This window comes from Dipodomys ordii, unplaced genomic scaffold (genome assembly GCF_000151885.1).
Source record: "Dipodomys ordii isolate 6190 unplaced genomic scaffold, Dord_2.0 Scaffold55, whole genome shotgun sequence".
Lineage (NCBI taxonomy): Eukaryota > Metazoa > Chordata > Mammalia > Rodentia > Heteromyidae > Dipodomys > Dipodomys ordii.
Window position 1 is genome coordinate 6,972,351 of NW_012267271.1, and position 19,976 is coordinate 6,992,326.

At 49.8% G+C, this 19,976-nt stretch overlaps 1 protein-coding gene across 2 annotated transcripts in view; it reads right to left on the reverse strand.

Annotated features, from left to right (window-relative positions):
• Nucleotides 1–19,976, reverse strand: part of Rapgef1 (Rap guanine nucleotide exchange factor (GEF) 1) — a 95,827-nt gene that overhangs the window by 40,550 nt on the left and 35,301 nt on the right. For both annotated transcript variants that reach the window (XM_013021419.1, XM_013021418.1), the window contains exons 2-5: nucleotides 16,376–16,515; nucleotides 15,778–15,891; nucleotides 7,926–8,104; nucleotides 3,902–4,058 (exon numbers count right to left, since the gene is read on the reverse strand). In XM_013021419.1, the coding sequence (XP_012876873.1) occupies nucleotides 3,902–4,058; nucleotides 7,926–8,104; nucleotides 15,778–15,891; nucleotides 16,376–16,515 (590 nt within the window). The remainder of the gene's footprint in view (nucleotides 1–3,901; nucleotides 4,059–7,925; nucleotides 8,105–15,777; nucleotides 15,892–16,375; nucleotides 16,516–19,976) is intronic.

Sequence of the window (19,976 nt, forward strand, 5' to 3'; positions counted from 1 at the left end):
TTTTTGCTTATGTGGTGCTGAGGAATCGAACCCAGGGCCTCAGGCATGCAAGGCAAGCGCTCTACCACTGAGCCACCTTCCCAGCCCCAAATTTTTTATTTTTTGTTTTTTGTTTTTTTTTGGTCGGCGTGGGGCTTGAACTCTGGGCCTGGGCACTGTCCCTCAGCTCTTCAGCTCAAGGCCAGCGCTCTACCACTTGAGCTACAGCGCCACTTCTTCCAGACATCTTTTGAAAACAGCTTATTGGCCTTTTTTTTCGTTGTTGTTGTTGGTCGTAGGGCTTGGGCGCTGTCCCTGTGTTCTTCAGCTCAAGGCAAGTACTCTACCACTTGAGCCACAGTGTCACTTCCGGTTTTCTAGTGGTTTATTGGAGATAAGAGTCTCACAGACTTTCCTGCCCTGGCTGGCTTTGAACTGTGATCCTCAGATCTCAGCCTCCTGAGTAGCTAGGATTACAGGCATGAGCCACCGGCACCCGGCCTTACTGGCCTTTGAGACTACCTCTAGACTTTACACAAGGGAATAAGAAATTTTGTTTTTTGAAAAGCCACTGCTAGCTGGGAGCTAGTGACTCATGTCTGCAATCCCAGCTACTCAGGAAGTTGAGATCTGAGCTTCCCACAGTTCAAAGCCAGTCCAGGTCAAAAAGTCTGAGAGAACCCATCTCTAATTAACCTATAAAACCCAGCCAGGAGGTAGGACTCAAGTGGTTGAGCACCAGTTGTAAATAGTGAAAAAGATAAGAAAAGCTGAGAGAATGTAAGGCCCTAAGTTCAAGCCCTGGAATTAACACATGTACAGCATGTGTGTGTCCACACATGCACACACTCATTCACACACACATACACACACACTCACAGAGCCACTACTACTTTCATTTTGCATTTACAATTTTCATTTCAGACTTAATCCTAACAGATGGTCAGAAAACATTCCTTACAGTGTAAGAAAGCCCTTCCTCCCTGCCTCCCTTCCCTCTTTCTCCCTCTTTCTTTCTCCTGCTTCCTTCTGTCTTCCTCTCTCCCTCCCCCCAACCCTCATTCTTTCTTGAAGGCCTAGGCCAGGCCAAGCTGAGTGCAAGGCGGGGTGGAGAGCAGCCTGCCTGAGGTCAGAGGACAGCAATGCTGAAGTGGGAAGGCTGGAAGGGCTCACATTTCTAAGCTCACCTGGAATGGAGCCACAGTTGCCGACCAGGACTGGCAGGGGAGCAGGCGTTCCACGGCGCCCAGCACTCGCTGGGTGTCCATCAGCCTAGCCTGTCTTCACACCTTCAGGGCAAGTATTTAAGGAACTATAGGAACCCTAGAGAAATAGCTGGTCCAAGGCCACATAGCTAGCAAGCGGTATTTATGCGAGGGTTTAACTGACAAATGCTATTACTCATTCAGGAACAAAAACAAAGTAAGCTGCTTTTAAAACATTTTTGTAAAGTTCCCTCCCCCCCTCAAAAAAAAATTCCGTTCAACTGAAGTAGCCACTTGAAAGATGGTGAGTCAGAACTGAGGAACGTGCCAGCATTCCTCCTCCAAGTGGGGTGACCACATCAGTGGTACCCCGCCCAGCCCTACAGCTCACACCCCAGGACACAGGCTTTTAGGGAGTGGGGCCTGGCTGGGAGAGCAGGAGGTGTGAGCGGAGGAGCCTTAGCGAGGGTGAGGGTGAGTGAGTAACGAGCGCACAGGGTCGGGCAGCCGGTGAGTGCTCGCTGTCACTAGCACAGACATAAATAACAATGCCAACACGGACACTCTTCACAGCCTTCCAGGCTCCAGCAGCACAGGTCCATGCCTGCCGCCCTGCAGGCCCTGGCCTGCGTCTCAGGAAGGAGGCCGACCACCCTGCAAGCAGCAGGCTGTGTGCCTCCGCTGGAGCCTGGAGCGCCTGCGCGCTCTCCACTCTCTCTCCCTGTGGCATCGTCTTACACAATTGTGAACTTTTGTTTATGGTCCTTCCTCCCCTGCAGTTAGCTGTGAACTCCCTCAGGCCAGGGCCATGACCGGGGCACACAGAAGGTTCTTGTTAAGTGTTTCTTAAATAAATGAGACAAAACTCAATTTTTAGAGCCTCTGACCTACAGTATCTTTGTCCTGGCTAAAATATTTGTAAGATACTTGGGGAAAAATTGTTTTCTTAGACGCTGACAATTTCAAACTCCATAGATACTCTGTCTCTTTTTCTGTGTTCTCTGATCACTGAAAAAATTGTAAATTTTTCTCTCCGACAGGCCTTGCACCGATACAATGGTGCTTTAATGATTTCACAGAGACATTCCACTTGGCTGTGCCACAAGGCTGTGTGGAAACTCGCTTTCTTCCGCTCTAGTTGTTCTAACTTGTTCTGAACACCTCATCAGAATGGATTTGGTGGGAGGAAACACAACAATGTCACCTGAAAAATCATTTCCAACAATAGCATTTCTAGAAGCAGTCATGAACAGCAGGGCCAGCTGGCTGGACTTGCGTGACGCTGCAGCACACAGACCACGCGGACATGAGCGACCGTGGGGGATGCCACAGCATGATGCGATAGCCTGGACTCAGCACAGCAGTCCTGGTTATGCCTTTCAGTCTCTCTGCCAAAAGCCGACAACAGAACTTGACCACTCTCTGGGGTGAAGAGACCATACGACCTTGGTCTAAAGGGTACTGGAGATGGGGAGCTGCGGGGACTTTAGCTAAGAGTCCATCTGGGAGAGACATGTCATGTAAGCAATGCTCCATAGCCTTCTCTCTGTGGTTTAAGCCTTTGGGGTCCTAGTCCTGCTCCCCAGAGCTCTGGGGAGTGGCTCGCAAGGGGGCGGTTTCCAGGAATCTGGAGTCTGGTGAGTTGGGAAGGAACCTTTTGTGCCTCAGTGCAGAGGTCTTAGCTATAATTTTGTTTGGAAGAATCTAGAAAGGAAGAGGGCCCAGCCACATTTCAAGGCAAGCGCTGAGCACTGTATACTTAGTAGCTAGTAATGCCTGAGTGCTCAGTATGTATCTGGCATTGTTCTAAAAGCAGTGCATATATTAACTAATTTAATCCTTCCAGTAGCCCTGCAATGTACAGTACTGTTAGGCTAACTTTTTTTGGCCAGTCCTGGGGCTTGAACTCAGGGCCTGGGAATGGTCTCTCAGCTCTTCAGCTCAAGGCTAGCACTTTACCACTTGAACCACAGCGCCACCTCTGCCTTTGTGTATGTGGTACTGAGGAATTGAACCCAGGGCTTCATGCATGCTAGGCAAGCATTCTACCACTAAGCCACATTCCCAGCCCAGGCTAACTCTTTATGGATTATTAACTAAAGAGAAGCTAAGCAAATGGCTCCAGTCCACAGACAGCAAGTAGTAGTGGTCACTCTTTCCATTGCATGGCACAGCCCCACCTAAAGCAGGTTCCCTGTCCTCCCTGCCCACCATGCCCAGCCCTGACTGACCCTCACTCTGTCCCTGCTCTACCTGTCTTGCTCCTCAAACACTGGGGCTCATTTTCTCATTAGGGCTTGTCCCCCAGGCCCAGCTCCACTAAGGCCTTTGCTTCTACCTCAACTATGATTACTAATTTCCTCGCAGGCCATTTCTGACTTCCCTGGATAGCAAATACCCAGACAGCATGAGGGAAATCAAGCCCATAGATGCTTTCATTCCTAGGTCATCTCAATCATGCTTTGCTATGGAGACTCTCAACATGTCTGCAACATGAAAAGGCAGCAGTGATATACTAGTTCTGCTGAATGCCAACACAAAACCCGCCTCCACTGTGTCTTTGTCTAGCTGTAAGTGTGCTCAGCCCCAGTGGTGATGGAGGGATTTGTGGATGGAGGAGTCCTGGGCTAGGCAGGTCCGCACTTTGGCTACCAGAAGACGATCATTCTGATGTGGTAGGTTTATGAGTGATTGGTGGTCTGGAGCCCACGCAGTACCTTCACTCCGTCCAGCACGGCCTTGATGACGCCCTTCACCGTTGTCACTGTCTCCTTATCCTCTGAGTTCACCCCTTCAAGCATCACCTGGTCAGACCAACGGATGAGGTTGGCAAGACTTTGGTACACCCGGCTATAGCAGGAGGAGAGGGCTGAGCTAGAATGAAAAGAAGGGTTTGTAAAGACATGTTACAAACAAATCGAAAGCAGGACAGTCACTTCAGAAACCTACCTACGTAGCAAAGGACCAGTCTGTCAGTGGCTACAGTGTCCCTCTTTCTCTCTTCATTTGGTAAAAATCCATGTCTCTCTCTTTCTTGAGAGAGTGCTGGGATTACAACGAGCACCACCACACTCAGCTAATCTCTCCTGGCCTTTTGACCTCCAGCAAAGATTTTGTGGAACTTTATATTCTAACCTGGGTGCTGATGGCTCACGCCTGTAATCCTAGCTACTGAGGAGGCTGAGATCTGAGGATCACAGCTCAAAGCCAGCCTGGGCAGAAAGGTCCCTGTGAGACTCTCATCTCCAATTAACTACTCAAAAATCGGAAGTGGCACTGTGGCTCAAAGTGGTAGAGTGCTAGCCTTTAGCAAAAGAGCTCAGGGACAGAGCCCAGCCCCTGAGTTCAAACCCTACAACTGGTTAAAAAAAAATTCATTTCCCATATATAACATAAAAATCCCATTACAGTAGTTTCTTCTGGCTTCACACCCCTGCATGTAAGAATCTATAAAGATTGCCTACAAAGCACTCAGTCTTCCCTCCTTCAAGCTGCCAGCCACTGGTCTGAGCCAGAGCTGCGTGCTTCTTGTTTTAAATGAGATTGAAAGTTATTGTGGACAGATCACAGGAGCCAATAGGTTTGTGAGGTTTTAGTGAGTGGGACCCCGGAATGGAGCAGCCATGAGCTCAGAAGAGATGGCACTTTGTCAGAGACGCCTCCCCACACTGAGCTTGCAGTCCTCAGCCCTGTAATGATGGCTGAGCAGCCTGAGGGCCACAGCAGGAAAGACTTTCAAGAATAATGAGTCAGATTTGAGGTGGCCCGGGATGGCCTGAGATGTGTGAGGGTGGTGATACAGGGTGTGTGTGTGTGTGTGTGTGTGTGTGTGTGTTGTGTGTGTGTGCTCTTCCAGATGGCCTGAGATGTGTGAGGGTGGTGATACAGGGTATGTGTGTGTGTGTGTGTGTGTGTGTGGTGTGTGTGTGTGTGTGTGCACTTCCAGATGGCCTGAGATGTGTGAGGGTGGTGATACAGGGTGTGTGTGTGTGTGTACACTTCCAGCCTCACTATGATGCCAAGAAGGCACCCTCAGTACTCTGTAGAGTAGTAGTCAAAATACACAACGTTTACATGTTCTACATCTCAAATACTGAAAATAATTTTCTTTAAGAATTTTGAAAGTTTTTTTTCCACTTCAGACTTATGCATTATAGCAGAGGAAGAGTGAGAGGAGTTGGAGGAAGGAAAGCAAGCCCCCAGTCCCTGAGGACGGGGAGGGCCGGGGAATCAGCTAGGAGACCATGGAGAGACAGGTGCGGAGGATGGGCTCTGGGCCTTCCCGTCGGAAGGGGGATCCACAGCCATGTGGAGCATATATGCAGCATGAATGCAGCCAAAGCCTTCTATCCTGGCCTGCAGGGGGTGCACACCCAGGCGGTAATTTCACACTTCATTTCTCCAGCATCTAGGCTGCTATTTGCTTGGAGCTCTGAAACAACCACTCCCCACAGCACCCTTCCCACCACGAGCCTTCATGCCCAGTCTTCCCGTGGCAAGGGGCTGACTAGGAGGGACAAAGGTCACTGGGGACATGTACCAAGACCCAGCACTGGCCCATTCTTCATGAAGCAAAGCCATTTGCCGTTAATGCACAGACAGTGGCTCTCACAGGAGAAACCTGCATTCCCGCTACAGCCCAAGTTGGCTGCTCACTCAGTACAGACTAGCTGTGTCCTTGGAACTCAGGCGAGGTAGCCAGGGACCTGCTTGCTAGAAGGCAGCTGCAGAGGGGCAGGAAAGCCCCTTCCCACTCACATGCTGCACTGATGGAGGAAGAGACAGTGGAAAGAACAGAAACATCTGAGGACGTTCTTTCACTCATCAGCTTTGGGACAATTCCAAAAGGCAAATCCTTTACGTGGGATTAGCCCAAGATCACCTGGCTATGCCCTGGCACTTGCCTTTAGCCTTAGCTCTTCCTGGAAGGAGATAAGGGCACTAAATAACCTTTTTCAACTACCCCTTCTCTGTGGCTGCATGAACAGGTAGGTACATGCCTGCACCCTCTTGGGCAGAGCTTCCAGCCCCCACTCCAGGAAGAAACCCTAGTGGCAACCACTGTGTTGGGATTAGCGAAAGCAACTCCACGCACTTTCCCAGAGGTTTCTGTGCTTAGGTAGCAGGTCAAGGCCCTGTTTTGCTTCCCTGGCTCCCCAGCCCCAGGACATACACTGACCTAGGCCACAGGTCCTTCCTTCTCTGACTCTCCTCCCGACAACAAATCCAGCTCCTGCCTCTCCCATAGATTGGCTTCCAGCATGTCTGTGCCAGGTAGCTGGGACCACCACTCTCTAGCCTTCTGCTTCAATTCCAACAGAGCTTGCACTCTACCACTGTCAGCACTTGTTACCTGATGGTGAGCCAGAAGTTTCCAACTGGATTTGAACTCTTTCCTAGTGGGATCATCTCATGAGAACAGAGGGATAACAACACCATCCACACATTTGATCGTGGTTAATGTCAACATAAGGCTCTTTCTCTAAAGAAGACAGGCACCAAGGCTGCCTAGGAGCCAGGCATGGAATAAAACTAGAGACAGCAACAGTGCGGGCAGCAGCAGACCAAGCCATACCAACAGCGCCAGGGAGCTTCTAGCCAAAAGACCACAATCTCCGGGGGGGTCAATAAAAACTCCAGGGTCAAAGTCTCCCCAGCAGAGAGCTTCTTGAAAACAAAGACACCAATTACTACTCTATGTCTCAGAAGAAGAAAGTTGTGAACTTCATTGCCAAGTTCTGAAAGCTGCTTGTAAGAGCTCAGTCTCACAGGGCTAGGTGAACACAAAGCCAGATGGAGGAACTGAAGAAAGATGCACTGATCCCGAATAGGTACCACGGACAAAACCCCAAACCCAAACCCTAAGCTCCTGTCAGGCTATGAGATGGCACTTAAAACCGCTTTTCCTTTTATACTTAACAATGAATCCAGGCAAGGTTCTCGCGCTGATCTTTAAGAGAAAATGCAGTCTAGCAATCAAAGCCTCAGTAGTCAACAAAAGCTTCCTGGGGCAAAGTCTGACTGCAGCTCCCACACTGCCTGGGAGAGCCTGGCCTGGCACAGGCAGGTGCTCCCATACTCCGTGCTCTAACGGGATTCTTCTCTGCCTCTTCTGGCTGATTGCCTAAGCTGGTGAGAATTTGTGCTAGTACTGGATGCCATAAGAAGCAGTGGTTAGGTATGTTAGGGGACTGAAGGCACAGGAGAGAAATGAACTCCAAATCTATGTGACTACTAGCTGGGCGCTGGTGGCTTACACCTGTAATCCTAGTTACTCAGGAGGCTGAGATCTGAGGATCGCGGTTCAAAGCCAGCCCGGGCATGAGAGACTGTGAGACTCTTATCTCCAATAAACCACCAGAAAACCGGAAGTGGCGCTGTAGCTCAAGTGGTAGAGCGCTCGCCTTGAGCTGAAGAGCACAGGGACAGCGCTCAGGCCCAGAGTTCAAGTCCCACGACTGACAAAAAAAAAAAAAAAAATCTATGTGACTGCTGCCTGTGAGTTCACACAAAGAAGTGAGCACAGACTCCAACATGGCCTCATCTCCTGGGATGGTAGAGACCAGCCTGAGTCAAGGCCTCAGGAGGAGCAGTGATCTCAAGGCTGGGAAGCAGCCAGGTAGAGCTGGCGAGCAGGATAGCCTCCACTGTTCCTGGAAACCTGTACTTCTAGTGCCCAAACCCAGGCGCCTCAGCCTTCCTTCCACTGCTGCCCCCGCTGAGCACTGCGGGGCAACTCACCTGTGCTGGATCCGGGGGTCGGTCTGCACCAAGGGTAAGATGGCCTCCAGCACCTTGCTGGCGGACCCTGGAAGCATCTCCAGTACCTTCTTATCAATAGCCATTTTGTCCACAATTGTCTTAAAGTAGCGCAAGGCACTGACAACTTCCTTCTCTTTCTCTTCCAGCCAGCTCAGGTTCTGAAAGGAAATGTTAAGCATAAGGAGGGAGGAAAGAGATTAAACGGAACTATTATGAGACAGTGAAATTTCCCATCAACTAGTTTGAGATTGCTGCAAACAGCAAAGGTTCTGGCTGCAGAAGCCAAGCCAGACTGTTTTCCTAAGGAAAGGAGACAGAGGCCAGACCTAGAGAGAGAGGGGCTGGACTAGAAAGGGCAGCCAGTAAGTCCTGAATTTCCCTCCCACACCCGAGGTCCTGAAAATCCTTTCCCCTCTGTCCTACCAGCCATACTGGATGCCACACTTATAATAATAATGAGTGTGGTGACATGGCTCCCTGATGGTGTGAGGAAGCCAGGGCCATAGCCATGGCACCTGTCTGTCCAGTAAATCAAAATCCAGAAATCCCAGGCTTTCTTCCAAAGACCCAAGGGAATCTGAAACTGGTTGAGGGGGCAAAAGGGCCCCAACCACACCCTTCAGGCTCCTCAACAGACCTCCACACTGTGAAGCCGGCCTGCAGCCAGCCCTCAGTGAAATGAGACGCTTCTCCTGAAGGACCCCCACCCCAAGCTGAGAAGGGTGGGAAGCTCAGGTAGGTGATGGGGAAGGGGGCCCGTGACGCAGTGACTGCCTGGGCACTGGCTGCTGACAAGCGCCATCTAGGAGGAAAAGCAATGACATGGCCCTGTGCTTCCCACAGCTCTCCTTCCACCCCAGATCTTGAACCATACAACACCCCGTCGTTCCTCTTCTCCAAGCTTGCCTTCTGAAGGCCCCGACATCAGCACTCCCCAGGTCAAAGCTGGCATGAGCAGGGGCAGGGAAGTGGAGTGAGAACTCAAGTAGACAATCTATGTGAGAAGGGGCTGGGAAGGTGGCTCAGTGGTAGAGTGCTTGCCTAGTATGCATGAAACCCTGGGTTCAATTCCTCAGTACCACATACACAGAAAAAGCTGGAAATAGCGCTGTGGCTCAAGTGGCAGAACACTAGCCTGGAGCAAAAGAAGCTCAGGGACAGTGCCTAGGCCCTGAGTTTAAGACCCAGAACTGGCAAAAAACAAACCAAAAAATCCAATCTATGTGAGAATAGTGGAATAAGAAACTGTGAGGAGGGAGCCGGCTGTGCCCCAAGGCTCTGGAGTGGGGCGATGGCCACTGAGGGCAAGGTGGTGAGCAGGGGTTGATAAATATGCAAACAAGAGGCAGAAATATCCAGGCACTGGTAGCTCAAGCCTGTAATCTTAGCTACTCAGGAGGCTGAAATCTGAGGATCACGGTTTAAAAGCCAGCCCGGGCAGGAAAGTCTGTGAGACTCTTATCTCCAATAAACCACCAGAAAACCGGAAGTGGTGCTATGGTTCAAGTGATAGAGTGCTAGCCTTAAGCAAAAAGAGCCCAGGGACAGTGCTTAGGCCCCAAGTTTAAGCCCCATGACCCAAAACAACAAAAGAGGCAGAAATAGTATAAAAAAAGTAGTTGTTAGTTGGAATACTACCTCTTCTAAAATGATGGGAATGCCATTTTAAATCCAAAAAATATTTAGAAGCAGAGGCATTTATTTCATAGGAATATCTGAAGGAAGTCTATAAATGGCTGGATCAACAGTCAGATAATTTCCAGAGGTCCCGAGTGTGGATTCTGCGGGTAATCCCTGACGCTGTTCTCCAGGCCTCAGGGACCCCAGCCCTTCGCTCTAATGCTGGTTCCCTCACTGCCTGGACAAGGGTGCTCGGTTTTACCATGGCCTGACCAGGCTGGAGGAGCCAGGTAGGCAGAGCCAGGCCGACAGGCAGAGGCCTGGGACACTGCCATCTTGATATATCAGAAAGTGCTGGAAGACACTTTGGCAAGGGAACAAGAAACATCTTAAGAAAACATGTCTCAACATATTCAAGTGAGAAAGGGGTTGCAAGGTGTGAACTGGGGTTGGGAGGCCTGGGTGGGGCACGCACTTCAGAGCAGAAAGAGGCTTTTCCTGTCATTGTAGAAAGATCAAACCAACTTGAAGGAGCCAGGCAGCCCTGGGCTCCAGGGTAGGAACCAGCACTCAGCAGTCAGATGGCCTCTGTGAGCTCTCCAGCAAATTCCATGTGCTTAGTGCTGTGCGATCCCTGGCCCTTCAGCTGCTAGCTAGTTCAGTGGTTAGAAGTGGTACAATGACACACCTGGACCAGCACTAGATAGGCCTGGGGATGCGGTGCTTTGGCTTTGCTATCGCTGTCCAGACATATAACCTCAGAGTGGCGCTCTCCACCTGCATGCCCTGCCTGTCCTGGGTTCCCACAAGCCTGGCAGCTCCACCAGGCTCTCAGTCCCAGGGATGGCCTAGAGTGGAGGCCCATGGCTGAGCTCCGGAAACATGGGCTTCTGGCTCCTTCTCAGGAAAGGGGCTAATGCATCTGCTATGTGTACCCACAGAAATCAAAGCCAAGGACCAAACAAGGGTATGAAGTCACTGGTAACATTTGATAGACACAGAACCAGCACTGGAGATTATAAACCTGCTAATACTGAGGCATGGAGACAAAGGATGTGAAAGTCTGGAAGGGAAGGAGAGGACCACGCCATGGCTGCCAGGCTACAGCTGCCTCTTTTGGGCACTTTACTACCCTGCAGAGCCGGGTCTCCCATCTGTGCTGTTTCATCTAAAGGCCACACAGCGGAGTGACAGAATGGTATCTGGACATGGTCTGCAGGATTCTGGAGCCTGGGGAGATGAACAGTGCACAGGGAAATCCATCAAACCCCTACAGGGCTGGGCTGGGGTGGGTGTGGTGGTTCCAACTACTTGGGAGGATTTTGGTCCAGGCCTGTCTGGGCAAAAATCCAAGAACCTATCCAAAAAGTAACTAAAGTAAAAAGGGCTGAGGGTGTGACTCAAGGGGTAGAGCACTAGCCTAGCAAGTGCAAGGCCCCAAATTCAATTTCTATAACTTAAAAAAAAAAAAAGGCTGGGAGGCAGAGGCAGGAGGAAAATGAGTTTGAGGCCAGCCTTGAGCTACCACTGAGAAACTATCTTACTGTGAAAAAAGAAAAAAATGTACTGGAAGATCTAGGCATGGTGATGCACACCTGCAGTCCCAGCTACTCAGGAGGAGGAGGCAGGAGGCACCCAGCAGGTTGGAGACAGCCTGGGCAGCACAGCAAGATCCATGACCCTACTGTGTGAACAGACAGACAGTCCTAACAGACTTAGAAATAGGCCTCCCCCTTCCCCTGCCCCCTGAGGTGCTGGCTTAGTAAGCAAATCAAGAACTGGGCGGGCAAGGAGCAGAACTGTTCTTCTGCCTGGTGGTGGGAGACAGCAGCTTGGCTCTGAGGCTGCCGCCCCTGCAGCAGAGCAGTCAGAGTCCAACGGGCACCGTCGCTCCTTATCCCGTCTGCAGTCCTGGCCCTCACTCCCTGCTAGGATGGCAAAGCACCAGACGCAGATATGGCCTAAGCTAGGGGAGAGGAAATCAAAATCAGTGTAAGAGACACTGGCCCCATGGGATGGATTAAAGGCAATGCCACACAGCCCTTTCTGCTGCTGAGTAGCAGCAGGTGGCTCCGGCCCGTCAGAGCCCAGTCCAGAGAGCTCAGTTATAGTGAGCACCCACAGCCCTGCCACCGCAGGCCTTCTTGCCAGCATCCTCTTCCTCCTTTTTTTTTTTTTGTGGGGCTTGAACTTGTGGCCTGGGTGCTGTCCCTCAGCTCTTCAGCTCCAGGCAAACGCTCTACCACATGAGCCATAGCACCACTTCTGGTTTTTAGTGGTTTATTGGAGATAAGAGTCTCACGCACTTTCTTGCCCGGGCTGACATTGAACCATGATCCTCAGATCTCAGCCTCCAGAGTAGCTAGGACGACAGGTGTGAGCCACCGGCGCCCAGCTATCCTGCGTATTATATTTCACTCCAAGTCAGGGAGCTGAAAGTGGACCCCTTCATAGTCCACTTAAGAGCTCCAGGATCCAGTGGCTGTGGAAACACCCTCAGGACTGAGGACCTCACCCTCCCAGGGCCATTTCTATACAGTGCTAACTGCGCTAGCATAGCCCGCGTGGGGATGTCAGCTTCAGGTCAGGGTTCACGGCAACCTTTTCTTGGCCACTTTTGAACACTCCACGGCTCATTGCCAGGTTTGTTCAGCATTTTCAATCTTATAGGCTATAAGAGTTTACAAATTCAGCTACGAAGACAGAAGAGACCACTGGCACAGCTCAGTGAAACCAAGCTGCAAAGACAGTAGAGTGCAGTGGGGAAAAAGATCTTAACGTGAACCTGGGCCACAGCCTCCATGAGCGCACACTGGAGATAGGAACAAGGCCTGCCCCACGCAGGTACAGCAGCATGCGTGAGAACACAGGACAGGGGCTTGGGCAGAGGGAAACCTCGGCAGGTGGCAGTGCTCTGAGCCAACTTCTGTCCACCAGTGCTTTCTGAGTGTGTGTGCTTCTGGCAGGGGCGGCAGGCCTGCCACCTGGGGTGAGACAAGAAGGCCCCATAACCTCTGTAAGTGGCAAGGGACTTGGGAACAGCACTGACATGAGCGGCACAGCCCCTCCCATCCATCCCTGCTCTGAGGCAGGCTCCCAGCACTTCAGCTCTAGGGTCCTGCACATGCAACAGCTTTGCCCTGATCACTTGAATTGTACCAGCTTCACACTGCTATGATGAGGACCAAACACCCAGTCCAGACACTGCCAAATCCCACTGGGGTTTGTACACAGCTCAATAAGTGAACGCTGCTTTCTTCTCAATGTTTCCTCCAGTGTCTCCTCTAGCAGTAATAAAGAAAGCAAGGTTAGAAATTCAAAAACTCTCTGGGAAGGAAGTGGCGCTATGGCTCAGGTGGTAGATCCCTTGCCTAGAGCTGAAGAGCTCTGGGACAGCGCCCAGGCCCAGAGTTCAAGCCCCACAACTGACCAAAAAAAAATATTGTAAGACTGGCTGGGAGCTGGTGGGTCACTCCTGTAATCCTTACTACACAGGAAGCTGAGATCTAAATATTATAGTTTGAAGCCAAACTGGGCAGGAAAGTCTGTGAGACTTATCTCGAATAAACTACTCAGGAAAAGCCCAAAAATGGCACTGTGGCTCAAGTGGTAGATCATTAGCCTTGAACAATAGAAGCTTAGGGACCATGCTCAGGCTCTGAGTTCAAGCCCTAGGACTGGCACAAAAAGAAAAAATAAATCAAGGACTGATAGAAACTTGTAGGTGGGAAAGAGACAGTGACAGAGTGAGTTGGTTTGGAATAAACTGTATACATATATGGAAATGTCACAATGAACTCCCTTCTTGTACCACTAACATATAGTGACAAAAAAGATATTGTACTTCATATTTTCTATTCTATTGATCTAGATGTGTTATGTGTTTTATTGCCAGTGCTAAGGTTTTGCATATGAGGTATTAATTCTGCATAATCTTGATATACAACCTTTTTAATGTATTGTTGAATTTTATGTATTATATATATATTTTTTTTTGGTTGGTCGTGGGGCTTGAACTCTGGGCTTGGGCACTGTCCCTGTGCTCTTCAGCTCAAGGTGAGCGCTCTACCACTTGAGCCACAGTGCCACTTCCAGTTTTCTAGTGGTTTACTGGAGTCTCACGACTTTCCTGCCCGGGCTGGCTTTGAACCATAATCCTCAGATCTCAGGATCCTGAGTAGCTAAGATTACAGGTGTGAGCCATCGGCAGGTACCCTGCTTGTATTATAATTTTGTTGAGGAGCTTTGTATCTACTTTGGTCTACAGTTTCCTTTAATAAAAATAGCATTTACCATGAAGAAAAAAATTCAAGGACTGAAAACCAGGCACCAGTGGCTCCTGCCTGTAATCTTAGCTACTCAGAAGCGTGAGATCTAAAACTTGCAGTGTGAAGCTAATCCAGGCAGCAAAGTCTGTGAGACTCTTATTTCTAATTAACCACCAAAAGGCCAGAAGTGGAGCTGTGGCTCAAGTGGCAGAGTACAAAAAAAGCTAATGGACAGTACCCAGGCCCTGAGTTCAAGCCCCAGGACTACACATAGACAAAAAAAAAAAAAAAAAATTCAAGGACTGAGTGGCTGAACAGCTTAATAAAGCATGTTAGCTTGAAGTGCCGGGGGGAGAGTGGCTTTCGCTCTCAGGGCACCAGGAATGCAGTTCCATGGTCTGCTAAGCATCACAAAGTGAGGCACAGGCCTCGCTGAGCTTCCTCTACCTGGAATTAGGTCTCTGGCAAACACAGAACGAGCCTTCTGCCCTTCAGGTCCCTTCTGCTAACACATAGGCAGCAATGTGGGGGTTTTGGGGGTATGTGTGTGGGAGGCAGTACTAAAGTTTGAATCTGGGCACTTAAACTAGCTAGGCAAGAACTCTGTCAACTGAACCATTCCTCCAGCCCTGGGTTTGAACTTGAAACTCACACTCTAGCTCAGTTTTGCACACATATCATTTGAGACAAGAGTCTCAAAGATCTGTCTGCCAGGACTGGCTCCAAACCATGATTCTCAGATCCCAGCCCCCTGAGTAGGTAGGGTTATAGCTGTGAGCCACCTTAGCTTTTGTGTTCTATCACTTGAGCCACAGCTCTACTTCTGGCTTTTTGGTAGTTAACTAGAGATAAAAGTCTCAAGGACTTTTCAGCCTGGGCTGACTTTGAATCATGATCTTAATGATTCTTAGATCTCAGCTTCTTGAGTAGCTAGGATTACAGGTATGAACCACCAGTGCCAGCTTGGCCTTTTTTTTTTTTTTTTTGGGTCCGGTTGTGGGGCCTGAACTCTGGGACGGCGCTGTCTGTCCTTCAGCTCAAGGCTAGAGCTCTACCACTTTGAGCCACGGCGCCATTTCCATTTTGCTTATGTGGTGCTGAGGAATCGAACCCAGGGCCTCAGGCATGCAAGGCAAGTGCTCTACCACTGAGCCACTTTTCCAGCTCTTGGCTTTATTTCTTAAAGTAGAAATGTAGCAGCTGAGAGTGGTGATGCATGTGTGTAATCCCAGCAGTCAGGAGGTGGAGGCAGGAAGACTGAAAGTTCAAATGAGCCTGGGCTACCCACTGAGTCCTGTCTAAAAAACACATGGTTGGGAATGTCACTCGTGGTAGAGCACTTGCTAGTTACGCACAAGGTGCTGGCTTTGATCCCTAGCACTGCCAAAAAAGGAATTCACTATTATGACATTGGATGGCCTGTATTCGAATCTTGCCTTCACTCCTTTTGTGTGTGACGGGTGTCTCTACAGCTTGGTTTCCTTTTCAGCAGGACAGGTTTTCACTTGTCAGGGCTGCAATGATTACCAAGGAAGAGGACATGAGAAGCACTCAGCACGAAACCAGAAAAGGCCCCATCGGTGGCTCCTGGCCTCTGCATTCCCCAAGGTTTGCAGATGGCTAAAAGAGCACGGGTAGCTTAGAAGGTAACCTTCCCTTCTAAACGCCAGGAAAGATCAGCTTCTGCCAGGGTGAGACTCACCCACCCCAGTACCCGCTGGACCCAAAGAGCATACCAGACCCACCCCAGAAAGAAGCCCCGAGCTGCTGCCGTGTCTACTGAGCTCCCTCTGCAGATGAGGGCTCTGCTGAGCAGCCCGGGCCCCAGTCGCCACCCAGTGAGGACGCAGTGAGGGCAGGAGGTGTTTTCCACCCCAAACCACGGGCCAGGGTCCTGCAGGGGAAGGCAAGGCAAACCCCATCATTCTTAATGTCACACTGACCTTCTGCCTCTGAGACCTGGAAGCCACAGCACTGGTGGACATAAATTCTACTGTCTGCTGCTCCAGATCCAAGGGGACAGGGTAGCCCTCTGGTAGAAATCTGTCTCTTGCCTCCTGGAAGAGAGGAAACCTGGATTCCTACAGAGCTTGAAATGGCCGGTGTAGGTGGAAGGTAGGGGTTGATGAAAATCAACAGCTGTTTCAGAACATCTGGCTCAGCTGGCCCTGCTGAGGTTACTAGGGCTCACATATCTTTGGCTGGGTCTCCAGGGGCTTGCATTTCAGAGCACAAGCCCTGAAGCACAGGGCTGGGTGCTCAGGCTGTCTGCGGCATCTGTGTGTGTGTGTGTGTGTGTGTGTGTGTGTCCCAGGACAGCATGGGGCCTTCTGGGGTGGCACGCTGCACCCTCGGTGGGAGCACAGTGCCCAGAGGCTGCCATAGCCAGAAAAGGAAAACTGTCTCAGCCACTGGCAGGACAGACACTTCCCATTCTACAGGGCCACTGACGGCCCGGGGAGTGCCCTGACATAGAGCCAGTGCCACGTGCCCTGCTGGATACAGGCTGGGGCCAGAAGGACACCTAGAAGGGCAGCTTACTTTGTTCCCAGGTTTCTCTGGAATCTTCACCGACCCCTCAGTGGGCTTTCCCTTCTTGGACGGCGTTCTCTTGATTTTGGGAGAGTGGAATTTGTCCATCAGCTTCATGGTGAAGGAGGAGAGGTGTGAACGCTGCGAGTCTGAAAACACAGAGTGCTGATGGTTAGAGGTGGACGGGAAGAGCCATGGCTTCTGTGGCTTCTGTGGTGGACCTGAGCCGAGTCCTCTAGCTGACCTCCATTCTCTGCTTGTTCAGGGAGTCAAAGGGAAGGCAATACGGACACTGAATATCCCTGCCCACTGCTGCTCCATAAGGGTTAGGTGGTTCAGAACCATGGACATTAACAAAAGTCAAAATGGATATGGAAAAGGATCTAAGAATAATGTCCAAGTATCCTTTTTAGAATTTCTTTTTTTTTTTTTTTTTGGGTCAGGTTGTGGAGCCTGAACTCTGGGCCTGGGCGCTATCCCTCAGCTCTTCAGCTCAAGGCTAGAGCTCTACCACTTGAGCCACAGCGCCACTTCCGGCTTTTTTCTTTTTGCTGATGTGGTGCTGAGGAATCGAACCCAGGGCCTCATGCATGCAAGGCAAGCGATCTACCACTGAGCCACCTTCCCAGCCCCCTTTTTAGAATTTCTATGTTGATGCAATCAGAAGGGAAAGGAAGGGAAGGAAAAAGGAGGGGAGGAGATAGGAGGGGAAGGGAAGAGAGGGAAACGAAGGGAAGACTTTCTAAGAAAGAAATTCAAGCAGAATTGCAGAGGCATGGGATGTGAGAAGTGAAGCCCCTTTGAATCAGCTTTCTCACTCTTAGGTATAAGAACCTACTACAAGGGGCTGGGAAAGTGGCTCAGTGGTACAGTGTTTGCCTTGCATGCATGAGGCCCTGGGATCAATTCAATACCACATAAGCAAAAAAAGCCTGAAGTGGTACTGTGGCTCAAGTGGTAGAGTGCTAGCCTTGAATTCAGGTCCCACGATCAACCCCCCCCCAAAAAAAAAAAGAACCTACAACAAGTGTCACAGGCCTGGCCCCGAAGCCAGCAGCAGAGCCAGAACCACTGCAGGGTGTTCAAAAAGCACTCCAGGCCAGGGCAAAGGCAGTGACTTCCCTAGAGTGAGGACCAGGTAAAGAGTCTGATTAGATATTGCAGTGGGGATCTTACAGGGTGTCGAGGGAAGAATAAATTTTAGATACAAATGCTAAGCTGCAAGACTAAAATTGAATGCCATCAATATTAACGACTCCTGTGTGGCAAACGACACAGCTGAGAATGTGGAAAGAACGTGTAGGATGTCAGAAAGCATTTGAGCTGGTTGCCAGTGTCTCATTCCTGTAATCCTAGCTATATAGATCCTGGAGGATCATAGTTCAAATAGAGCCTAGACAGAAAAGTCTCTGTGAGACTCCATCTCCAAAATAACCAACAAAAAGCTGGGCTGGAGGTATGGCTCAAGTGGCAGAGTACCATCCTAGGAAGGAAGTAAGGAGAGCAAAATGAAAAAAAAAATAGAAAATTATGTACCTGGCAAAAGACTTACATGCAGAAATAAAAAGGATTCATTGGGGGTATACCTCTGTGATAATGTGATTGACCAACACGCACAAAGCCCCATATTTGGTACCCCGAACCACAGTGAAAAAAAAAATTTAAAAAGCTGGGTATGGTGGCTTATCCCTGTAATGCCAGAAACTAGGAAGGTGGAGATTGGGAGGATTTCAGTTTGAGGCCAATTGGGGGAAAAATTTAGGAAAACCTCATCTTAATTTTTAAAAAAAGTCTGGGATGTAGATGTATGGAGGAGGCTCACATTCCAAGGCTAGCCCTGGGCAAGAAGTTGATTCCGCTGGGAGGCAAACGTTAAAAATCACCTGGCTAGCAAGTATGAGGCCCTGAGTTTAAACCCTAGGACTGCCAACTCAACAAACAGCTTGCATAAAACTAAATGATAGACAAAGAGCACAATTTAAATAGACATTTCCCCAAATCAGCAATAGGTAGATGGCCAGTAATGCTTAGGGAACTATAAATCAGAATCACACGGAGGCACTACTTCTCAGGGGCGCCGCTGAGGACTGGAGAGGCTGGTGGCCTCACACACTGCTCCGGGTCATGTCTGCTGGTCACAGTCTGACCCCATGATGCCACAGGACGATTCACAACAGCGCTATTCATAAAAACCAGAAGGTAGGGACAACTCAAATGTCCATGACAGTAGGTAAAATGTGGTATTTCCTCACAATGGAGCATTATTTGGCAATGTAAAAGAATGACTACTGCATGGCAACCAGTCACAGAAGACCGCTCGTGGCACATTCCACTGATCTGACACGCTTGGGCAGGAGAGTCTAAGTGTAGTAGTCAGCCCCTGCTATAAACAGCAGGGAAAGGAGAGCGGTCAGAAAGGGACTGCTAATGAGCAGCAGGGTCTTCTGGTTAGGAACAAAAGAAGCTTAAGATTGAATCTGATGATAGCTGCACAAACCAGCGAGTTCCTGAAAGAACACTTGGTGCATACTGATAAGGGAGTGCACTCTAAGCTGTGGGAACTGCATCTCAGCAATGCTCCTGAAGCCACCTAAAACTCACCGGACAGCCTTCCTCATCACCACTTACCACACACTGCGCCCTGTCTAAAACGGTCTCATTAACTGACTAATTATGTGTCTCTGCCTCTCAAGAAAGTGAGCTCCCCAGGACACAGCCCCACGCTGTGCACACCTGCTTCCTCTGTGTTGTCCATGCCTGCCTTCCTTGTGCTGTCCAGGTCCACTTGCACCTCGCTGTCCAGGCCTGCTTCCCCTCGGCTGTCTATGTCCACTCCCTCATTGTCCATGCCTGTTTCCCCCTCGCTGTCCATGTCTGTGTATCCTGAGCTAATGCAGTGTCTGGATCACAGAAGAGGGTCAGTGAATATGCTTTCTTTTGTTGTTGTTGGTAGTGGGGCTTGAACTCTGGGCCTGGGCACTGTCCCTCAGCTCTTCAGCTCAAGGTGAGAGTTCTACCACTTGAGCTACAGTACCATTTCTGTTTTTTTCTAATTTATTGAAGACTTTCCTGCCGAGGCTGGCTTTGAACCATGATCCTCAGATCTCAGCCTCCTGAGTAGCTAGGATTACAGGAGTGAGCCACCAGCACCTGATTCAGTAAATATTCTTTCAAACCAATCAACGGAAACACACTCTAGAAAAAACACTGCTTCTTTTAGCAGAAGTATACAGAAAATACTCAAGATTTAGCTGAAACTGAAAACACAAAACACTTTCTTCTTCCACAGAAAAAATAGGTATCTATAATTTTTAAAAAGCTCCCCATCTAATTTCCAGCAACTTAGTGCTTTAAAAAAAAAACAACAAAATTTCCAGCAGGGCACTGATGGCTCATGCCTGTTATCCTAGTTACGCAGGAGGCCGAGACCTGAGGATCGCGGTTCAAAGCCAGCCCGGGCAGGAAAGACCATGAGACTCCTATCTCCAATAAACCACCAGAAAACTGGAAGTGGCACTGTAGCTCAAGTGATAGAGCACTCACCTTGAGCTGAAGAGCTGAGGGACAGCGCCCAGGCCCAGAGTTCAAGCCCCACGACCGACAAAAAAAA